General features: G+C 38.7%; 1 protein-coding gene across 1 annotated transcript; it reads left to right on the forward strand.

The window, feature by feature from the left end:
- The first annotated feature begins 791 nt into the window (after nucleotides 1–791).
- LOC143891080 (stemmadenine O-acetyltransferase-like) lies at nucleotides 792–1,511 on the forward strand. The gene has a single exon (XM_077395730.1). The coding sequence runs from the start codon at nucleotides 792–794 to the stop codon at nucleotides 1,509–1,511; it is 720 nt and encodes a 239-aa protein (XP_077251845.1).
- Nucleotides 1,512–10,426: the final 8,915 nt, after the last annotated feature.

Genomic DNA, 10,426 nt, shown 5'->3' on the forward strand with positions numbered 1-10,426 from the left:
AAGCCAAAAATCAATTTGAAATTGGCCAAATCATTGGTCAATTTCACCACCTCCTTTATTTTCTAAACGGGTTCCCATTTTCGAAGTATTTTCCTATTAATGGAGTAAGGGAACTCACTTTATTTTTTATGTTAATGGAATATGGGAACTCATTTTCCCACATTTGCCGTCTCATTCTTATCTACTTCGAAGTTCACCAAACGCACCCGCTACGAATTGCTTATAATATAAAAGTAGCAAGCTTCCAAGTCTTACAATATCTTTATTAATTAAAATATAGGATTTAAGTAAAATAGCCTTTTCAAATTCCACAAATAACTTAAAAAAAGAAACCTCTATTAATTAAATTCATTTCCAATATGGAAAAATCTTCCATATGCAAAGACCAGTTTTCAGAAAACAACAATAATTTGACCTACCAAAGAAAAAAAAAGTTATATTTCAAGCCAATAGACGAATAGAATAGCCTAGAAACCACTTTGATCAGTTTTCTGCAAATGGGTAATGGAGAAAAATCTGAGCTGCATTCCCAAGTTATTGACTGATCGGAACATTTTCCCCGTGAATTTTCATGGCAATGCAATTCCACATTATTTTAGTCCTTCTGATGACTTTCACAAGGCTTTTCCATTAAAAATTATGAAGCTCATGTAACATATCCCACACCACAGATCCATTAAAAATAATGAATGAACTGGGTTTTGCAAATTGTATAAAAAGGCAAAGCCCTCATGTACGGTTAGAGAAACTCAAACCTCTGATAACATTCTCTTGTTGTTGTTGGCCAAAATATGGAGGGAAACATGTGGAATGTTGAAATAATCTCCACAGATACCATCAAACCATCCTCTCCAACACCCCATCATCTTCGTGGATTCAAACTCTCCTTACTAGACCAGCTCTCTCCTCCAACATTCGTGCTTCTCATTCTCTACTACTCCCCCAACACAGCCTCGAACGTTCACCATCTAAAGAAATCTCTATCGGAGACCTTAGTCCGCTTCTACCCATTAGCTGGAAGGATTAAAGAAGATGACACAATAGATTGCAACGACGAGGGAGTTGAATTCTCAGTAGCTCGAGTCCATGGTCAGCTCTCAGACCTTCTCAAACAATCTGAAGTAGAAGTATTAAATCAGCTTATCCCTTGCGACACATATCGCACTAGATCGAGCAAGGATGTACTTCTCACCATCCAATCAAACATCTTCGACTGTGGGGGAATGGCCATTGGTGTAGGAATCCTGCACAAGATAGCCGATGCAGCCACATTGGGCACATTTCTCAACAGTTGGAGTGCCACAACATGTGGGTCGAGTGAAGCCATAATTGGGCCAAGTTTCGATTCGGTCTCGTTCTTCCCACCAAAAAAAGTATCGAGGGCGGTACTGAGCTTAGTAAAACCAGAAGAGAAGATAGTGACTAAGAGGTTCTTGTTTTTGAAATCCAGTATAGCTGCACTCAAAATTCAAGCCAACGGCACTGACCCCTCGTCTATGGGCTTCGCTTAGACGAGTATTGAGGCAATTTCAGCCCTTCTTTGGCGGTGTTATATAAGAGCTCGAGGGTTAAAGGGTTCGAAAAGAGCTTCTGCTGCAGTACCTGCGGTGAACTTACGTTCGAAAATGAACCCACCATTGCCTGAATATTCCTTTGGGAACATTTATGTGGCTGCAATTTCGTGTGAGACAGTATTGGAGAGAGACTGGTATGGAAAGTACACAAAACCCAATTTGTTAGAGGGGCTGATTAGAGATGCATTTAGGGGAATAGATAGTAACTTTGTAAGAGAATTGCAGGGACCAGAAGGGGCTGCAATTGCGCATAAAGCTATGATGGATTTAGCTGAGAAATACTCTGAGAATGGAATAGATTTTTTCATATTTACTAGTTGGTGGCGTTTCCCATTCTATGAAGTGGATTTTGGTTGGGGGAAGCCTATTTGGGTATATAAGTAGCTGCAATATTTACGTTAAGAATGTTGTTCATTTGATTGGGACGAGGTCTGGTGATGGAATAGAAGCTTGGGTGTGTATGGGGGAGGAAGAGATGACTAAATTCGAGCAAGATGAAGAGCTTCTTTGCTTTGTTTCTCCACCAACCATTGCTTAAAACTTGGTGTGTGATGTTTTCACTTACAGATCATTTGATCCTTTTTTTAGCTAATAAGTGTTGGACTTTTACAAGCCTTAAATGCAATTACTTGTAGAGTATTGTTTCCTCATTTCTCCTTATTTTATTGTAATCAATCCAAGTGCAAATATTCTATTACATTTTGCAACGTCACGCCATCTATTGCCTTTTGTTAATATGTCATATGTTTTGCACTTTTATTTGTTTGCTAGCTTCTATGCGCATGTTTTATATTTAGGGATAATTACATTTACACCCCCTCTAGTTTCTGACACATCCACTTCCACCCCTATAGTTTAAAACGTGACAAATACACCCCTGTAGTTTCAATTTGTTTAAGGTAGGCCCCCTCAGCTGAAGGTTCGTCTATAGATTGAAGGGTTAGGATGATCCGATGGAGCTGATTTTTTGGGCACACCCTATCTATGTCAGGACCCATCAAATGAATGCTTTGGATCATCCAAACAATGTGGGCCCACATTATTTGGATGATTTTTTGGTAGTGTTTGGATTTTGGTTATGGGCCCACATTATTTGGATGATCCAAAGCGTTCATTTGATGGGTCCTGACATAGATAGGGTGTGCCCAAAAAATCAGCTCCATCGGATCATCCTAACCCTTCAATCTATGGACGAACCTTCAACTGAGGGGGCAAACCTTAAACAAATTGAAACTACAGGGGTGTATTTGTCACGTTTTAAACTATAGGGGTGGAAGTGGATGTGTCAGAAACTAGAGGGGGTATAAATGTAATTATCCCTTATATTTATTATGTTTTGCACTATTATTTGTTTATTAGATTTTATTCTTTAGCAAGTTTTATATATAATGACACTTTGCAAATGGTTTCCAGGGGGGAGACGTTGGGGAGGAAAGAAACAAGTAAATGAGAGACGATGTAAATACCCAAAATACCCCCATTAAAATTTTGCCCCCCTATATTAAAAAGGGGCATTTTTGTCAGTTGGGAATTTCTCTTTAATTAGAGCTTCTTAAGAAAGCCTATAAATATATCGTTTTGAGGCTAAAACAAAACAAACCCTAAACGTTTTGTTCACCCCTAGAGAAAGAAACCAGAGAAAGAGAAGAAGAAGACCGAGGAGATCATGATTTCGAAGTCGAAGCCGTGAACCAAGGTAAGATTTATGAACTATGAATGATTTGGAATATTAGAAACCCTAAAACAAGGGTTTGATAAGTAGAAAGAAAGAAAATTTGTGATTAATATGGATTAGAAATAAGAAATCTTTGGATTGATCTTGAGTTCATGGACCTAATATTATTTTACGGTTCTAACGAACTCAAAGTCGATTGGTAAGAATATGAATTTAAAAATTTTACTTTTGGAGATTCGAATAAGAATATTTAGCGATTTTTCTTAAATCGTACGTTTGAATTCAGAGCGTGAAATTGGGTTTAGTGGATTCCTCTCGTCGATACGAATCCATTGGATCCAACCACGCGCAATTTGGAGTCCGAACGAAAAAGATATGATGTGTTTAAGTCGTGAAAATCGGGTAAAAACTAGGAGAAAACCAGTTTTACCAGGGGCTGTCGACTGGTTTGGGTCACCCAAAACTGTGTTTTATATCGAAACAGTACTAGAGGGTTAGTCGACTCAACTGGCGCGCCAAAACTGTGTTTTTAGATTAAAACAATAGTTAAGGGGCAGTCGACTTGTGGGACCAGTCGACTGGAGTGCCTGAAATTGGGAATCTGTGTTGAATTTGAATTTCGACCCTTTGGCTTTTGGGTTACCTTTTTGGACCCTTATTTGTTACCTATGTTCTGTTCATATCAGGATATTGATACATAATCAGAATTAAGAAAGGAATTGAACATCTTTCAGGTACGTAATAACGTACTACTTTGGGTAATTGTAAACCCTCTTCACTTTGAATCACTATTGACTTTAGAAACCTGTATTGATACCTTTGAACTTCTGAATTAGCTTTGAGTCTAGCATGCCATTTTGTTACCTACCGTTACTGTTTGAACCTTTGAAATAACTGTTACGAATATCTGTTCTGAACTTTGAACATTTGAAACTACCGTTTTGAACTTTGAACTATTGGAATTATTTGAATACTTTGAACTATTTGAATATAAACCTTAGATACCATTTGAACACTTCTGTGGAGGCTTGGATATTTCTGAACCCCTGCCATATGGGGGGTAATACAATTGGCAAATTTCTAAAATCCACCGTGGGGGTAGTACAGTAGAACTTCTGGCCCGTCAGTGGGATAAAACGCTGGCCCTGTCGACTTATATCTGAACTCTGAGGAACTAGTTCCAACACCGTGGACTGTCGGTGTATAAGCAACAATATGTCTTCTGGACCATGCCGATGACTCAGAAGTGTATATGAATTCTGAAAACCTTTGACTTTGATCAGAACTTAGACATTGAATTGCTTTATTGCACCTATTATTCAGAACCTTATTATGAACCCCGGTCCGAGAGAGGCGGGGGACGAGCTCCCAAAAGTCTCTAGATCATCCACGTGAAGGAGAGCTCTACCAAGGAACTCTGAAAAGAGTGCCCCTCACAGCATGAGTGGCGATGTAAAGTGAGATACCTCTCGATTCGGGGACTAGCCCAGATTCGAGACGTACCTTAAACAAAGAAGAGTCGTCATCCAAGGAAGTAGGCCCTAGATCCCATACTATACTCTGTTGCAATGGATAACCAAAGATATAAAAGAAGGTTCGAGCCTGGTTACGAATTTGGAAGGTCCGAAGAGCACCTCATCCACCCAAGTGCAAACACCTGGTCTCTTATGCCATTTATTTATTGATTTTGAAGAGTTTTGGGCGAATGTCATTTGAAATGGAAACATATATCTCCGAGAAGACGTCTATCTAATCATGCATGTCTCGGAGATGAATAATAAGCACACGCAAAAGAAATGAAAGAAATGTCACTTAAGAATAGCTAGGTTATGAGTGTCATGCCTGATTGGTGTCTAAGTTCTGACGGGCAAACACATGCATGCTACAGCTAAAGGTATAAGGTCTGTACATGAAAGTAACAAAACACACAACACAACTCGACTCCACACACGAATCGACATGACAAACCCTAAAAACTAATGTGATACTTGACTCGGACCAAGATGGCCATCCATCCTGGCTGCTCTACGTAACCCGGCCTCGGGAATAATCAGAATCGACGTAGTTCGGTGACCTATTCTAAACTGCGATGCCTAAACATCTAAAACCGCTACCCTAGACTCGATCAACTAGACCCGACTAGTTTTTAAAGCTTTTTGCGCGATTACTCAAGTTCAAGTGAATTGTAATTTTTAGCACTCCCTATATGCCATAACTAATGCAAGTTGGTTAGCCTTAAGCTAATGCAGGTGGTTCCTATATCCAATGTGTAACTAGGCTGTGTGTCCTACGGAAAACCATGGGCTAACTAAGTGCATCCTAGTCTAGCCATCGGCTTGACTAAGTGTCTAACCGACCACAACTTGAGGCCTCTTAACTCTAGGGACACTCACACGACAAGACACACAAAACATCAACATATCCAGGACAGACTCCTAACTCTAAGACACCCCAAACATCTAGGACAGACTCCTAACTCTAGGGAAAGATCTTTTTGAAAAGGTTTTGAAGAATTTTTGTATTTTTGTAAGGTTTGAAATGTTTTATTTTAAAGGTTTGATTGAACTTAGGATATGGATCCCAAGCTGCCTACGTACCCCGTGAAAGGGGATCAAGCCAACGTAGTTCGGAAACAGACTCTCCTAACTACAATCCTAATAACTCCAGATTTTTGAGATTTTTGGTTTTTCAGATGTTTTTCAAGTGTTTTTTACACAAGATGATAGAATCTTATCACCATAAGGGTAGGACAGACTCCTGATATCTCGCAAAGGTTGGACAGAATCCTATGCTTTGCGGGGAGGGCTGGATGGAATCACATCTCTGCAAGGGTTGGAAAGCATCATATACCTTGCAGGATTGGATAAAATCACATGATTTGATGAGAGGTTGGACAGAATCCTAACCCCTATGATGATAGGGCAGACTCCTGAAAGACTTAACTAAAAATGAACTCTCGAGCTAAGGACTGACTCATATACGAAAGGACTGACTCCTAGTTCACAACCCTAAGAGGTGTGTGCTAGTGAGACTAGGCTAGTCTCCTAAAAGAAGAGGAGATAAAGAATGGTACTAATGAGACTGGGTAAGTCTCCTAAACACCAAGGTGGGCTCCAAATAACCTTATCATTGCCCCTGTAATGATGAATAAGGGTACAGTAGCTAACAGACCAAGTCGGTCTTTAACCTAAAGAATGTATTCTGCTTGAGACTTGGACAATCTCCTATAAATGACTCGCTAATGAGACAAAACTTGTCTCCAAAGGATTTGATTCTGTTTATCGAGACATAGCTTGTCTCCCTAAAAAGGGTGGGCTCAAGATGACTCTTTCCTTGCCCTTGCAATGAATAAGAGAATCTAAGATTTAAAGGTACCTAAAAAGCTAAGAAAACTCTATACAAAGAAAATAAGGAAGAGGAAAGAAGACAGAGGGTACTACCATATTCGGGTAAGTCCCTCTAAAGATGGGCTTGGGCTAACGTCTTCATCGCCCTCACAATAATGGAGGGTATATTGAACATTGATATTCATTCCAAAATTCGATGAAGGTCCCAACAACAAAAGAAAGTTATAGTATTTCCAAAATGAATTATAGATATCAAAAGAACCCAAATAAAGAGATGGAAAAATAAAGAATGCCACTTATTAAAAACAAACAATGCAATCATCAATCATTTGAAAGATAAAGAAAATTATTTTTGTCTCACCCTATTTTAATTTTTACACCATTACCATTACACATCTGTATTTTCCCATAAACTGTTATGGATTTCTCATGATCTCCAAAATGAATAGCTTCCACAAAAAAATTAAAGAACTAATAAACCAGTTAGCATGTAATAAACACTCTTGTGCTGACTCTGAAAGACTTGGGAAATATGGTATAGACGAAAAATAGAATGATCAGTAACCACTCTTTGGAAATATACACATAGCATGCACATGCCTAATTGTGTAGAAGTCACAAACTTAGCATTTCTACTGTTGACATACACAAAATCTAAGTTCAACAGATATACTTCCAAAATGAACACAGATCATCGCTTGTAATTCGATCAAAACAGGACTTCCAATTCCTATAACACCATATGGATGAGCATTTATATTTCAACCAAAAAGGTCTAAACAGACAAGTCATTCACACATACAGAACAATTTATTCTAGTATACCTCATATGTAACACTCGACTGTTCATCTTATACCCCCTTTTTACAATGTGTACACACACACACACATCCATCTACACTTACATACACATATACGGACAAGCACACATATAAATAACTATATAAAAGACTTACACATTGGCCCAAAACTCATCAAATCAACAAGAACAAATGACCTTAAAATCAAGGAAAATCATGTATACACACTTTAGTTCAGGTCTGTTTTTTTCTACTTGTTAATATGATAAACCCCGCTTGCAATAGCTAGCAACAACTCATAATTATAGAACCCAAGGGCTGGAAGTATCAAAAGGGGTATGAGGGCTGCTAGTATTACAAGAGAGTGAGGGCTATTAGTATAAAAAAAGGTGTGAGGGCTGCTAGTATTACAAGGGAGTGAGGGTTGTTAGTATCAAAAAGGGTGTAAGGGCTGCTAGTATTACAAGGGAGTGAGGGCTGTTATTATTAAAAGAGTGTGGGGGGGCTGCGATTGTCAAAGAGTGTGAGCTGCCATTATCAAAAGAGCGTGAGGGGCTGCCACTATCAAAAGAGCGTGGGCTGCCATTAATAAGGGTATAAAAATATAAAAATATAAGTAAATTAAGACCAAGGGCTGAAAAGAATTTAAATACTATTAGTCTCTCATATGTAAATAAGGGAAATAATATCCACATTAAAGGGAAGCGATCGTCAAATTCTATTGCATGAGTAAAATAGACACTCTGTCAAATTATCATGTTGGCATTGTAATGCCAACATCCAATCCTCCTTTCTTATTTTGAAGGGATAATACCTACACAGCCATATTCAGATAATTGCTCCTCAAGACCTTGTTATCATGTCTATTAACCATGACCAAGAAAAAAAAAACATGGTTTAGCTTATGTCCCTCCTAAAAAGGAAATGGGATTAGTCTCAAAATACAATAATACAATGATTATTTCTCTATGGGTTCAAGAAAACAAGGTTATTGCAAGGGAAAAATTCTCTGAGTTCACCGACTCATCTTATTCCAAGATTGAAATGGCCACTGAGTGTCACTACTATTCCTTGTAAAATTTAAAGCATATAACTAACAGCTTCAATAGAAGTTTCTTTTAAAAAAAACATGATGGTGTTGGTAACATGGGTACTAATAGAATCACTACTTAATTTGGGCAAAACGCCTGTTCCATTTTTTATTATTATTTACACAATCACGAGGGTTCATCACCATGCCAAAAAAATGAACTCAAACAAAGTAATCAATGAGGGCATTCATCAAAACATGATTAGTTTAAGATCAGTCATAAAATGAAAGAGGCAAAGGAGTCTCCTCACTAATCCCTATCTGAGATTTGAGAGTTTGGATCAACAGAATCCACCTCTTAAATTTCAGCAATCGGATATTAAAAAATGTGATGTTCCAATCAATACCACTTCTAAACAAAATCACAAACCCACATCGAACAGGAGAGTAAAGGAGTTACCGGATTAGAGTTAATTGTGATCAGAGCTTAATTGCAATGGGTATGAGCTCGCCGATCAAGCTACGGAATCTCAATGGGACCAGCCAAGTTGTAGAATTCACCGGATTTGTCGGGGCAAGATTAGATCCGACGACGGATGTGCTAGCCTTCCTCAGAATTGGCCGAAATTTGAATAAAATAAAATAAAATAAAAAAACGCTCAGATTTTTATCACACCACCAGATTTGAGTTAGAAGAGATTAGATCGAAGATTTATGAATGAGAATTAAAATAGTTTGAAAAGGAGCTGGGTTCAAGGTAGAGGATGATGAAATTTTGGCTAGAATTAGTGAAAATTGCAGAACTAATGATTGTAATTGATGTTGAAGAGCTGGAAGATTGTAGGTAAAGATCGGAATCAAGGCGAACTTGCCGAAGCTGTAGAAAAAGACAAAGTCCATCAATCTCCCTCTGCTTGCTTGAATCTTTCTTAGAGATTAGATTGGAATGGCCATGTTAGTCAGCTAGATTTGATGATGAACGGCCAGATTTTATGGACAACGACGAGATTTCGGTGGATCTTGCCGGAGAAAACAAAGTTAGGGTTTGCATCTAGGGCTTAAAATTTAGATCTAGGATTCTAGGGCATAGATCTAAGGCTTTGATGAGTGTAGAAGTAAGGATGAGGTGAAGGAGATGATAAAGAAGTGCTCTGGCGGTCGGATCTCCGGCGGGACGGCCGGATTCCGGCAAGATCTCCCCGGACACAATGAAGTTAAGGTTTGGAGGTGAGAAAGAAAAGGATTTGTAGAGAATGAAGAGGAGAACGATGGCTGATGCTGTAACAAAATGAAATTGGGGTCATATAATGCTATGCTGGCAACAAAGTGGATGGTCGGAGCTTGCCGGAGTTCGGATTTGCTAGAAAAATGAAGATCGAAGGAGAAGAAGAAGCAAAAGTAAATAAGGCTTATGCTCCAAATCTATTTTCTCTCACCTCTTCCCCACTCTTTCTCTCTCAAAACTAGGTTGAGAAAACCCCTGATTAACTGGAAAATGAGGTATAACAGATATTTATAAGCATTTCTGGAAGTTGATAATCACACTATAAGTTGTGATTGGCGCGCGGTTGCCGGAAAAAAAAATGATAGGCGCGCGGAGAAATCGTGTCCTTTTCAGCCCAGGTTCGGCCCCATCCAGGATAATCCACCCCCTTCTAGATTGTACTATGCTTCTTGCTCGGCTTGTCCTATTTGACAAATCTGCTCGGATTACGACGAAATTTTGCAGGGATCTTGGTGGGACCTTAGCCTAGCTTAGGGTGGAATTTAGGACCCTAATTGACTAATTTGATGGAGTTTTGATTAAGACTGAGGTTTAGGGTACGGTCAAAATGGGGTGTCTACACTTATTTGACATACACTATATACTTTGTGCCTACTGTTCAGTTGAGAAATTCAGTATTCAATTTTGACTTTGTTTTCTGACCTTATTGAACCCTGTTATACATAGACTGTACTTAGAGTAGTGCTTTATTATGTACTGAGCTTTTCAGCTGACT

The sequence above is a fragment of the Tasmannia lanceolata genome, unplaced genomic scaffold, assembly GCF_043159265.1.
Source record: "Tasmannia lanceolata isolate RefF3 unplaced genomic scaffold, GAP_Taslan_0.1 ptg000013l, whole genome shotgun sequence".
NCBI classification, from domain to species: domain Eukaryota; kingdom Viridiplantae; phylum Streptophyta; class Magnoliopsida; order Canellales; family Winteraceae; genus Tasmannia; species Tasmannia lanceolata.

Bases quoted from the DNA above. Each gene is read 5' to 3' on its own strand.
- LOC143891080 (XM_077395730.1), top strand. From the start codon at position 792: ATGGAGGGAAACATGTGGAATGTTGAAATAATCTCCACAGATACCATC.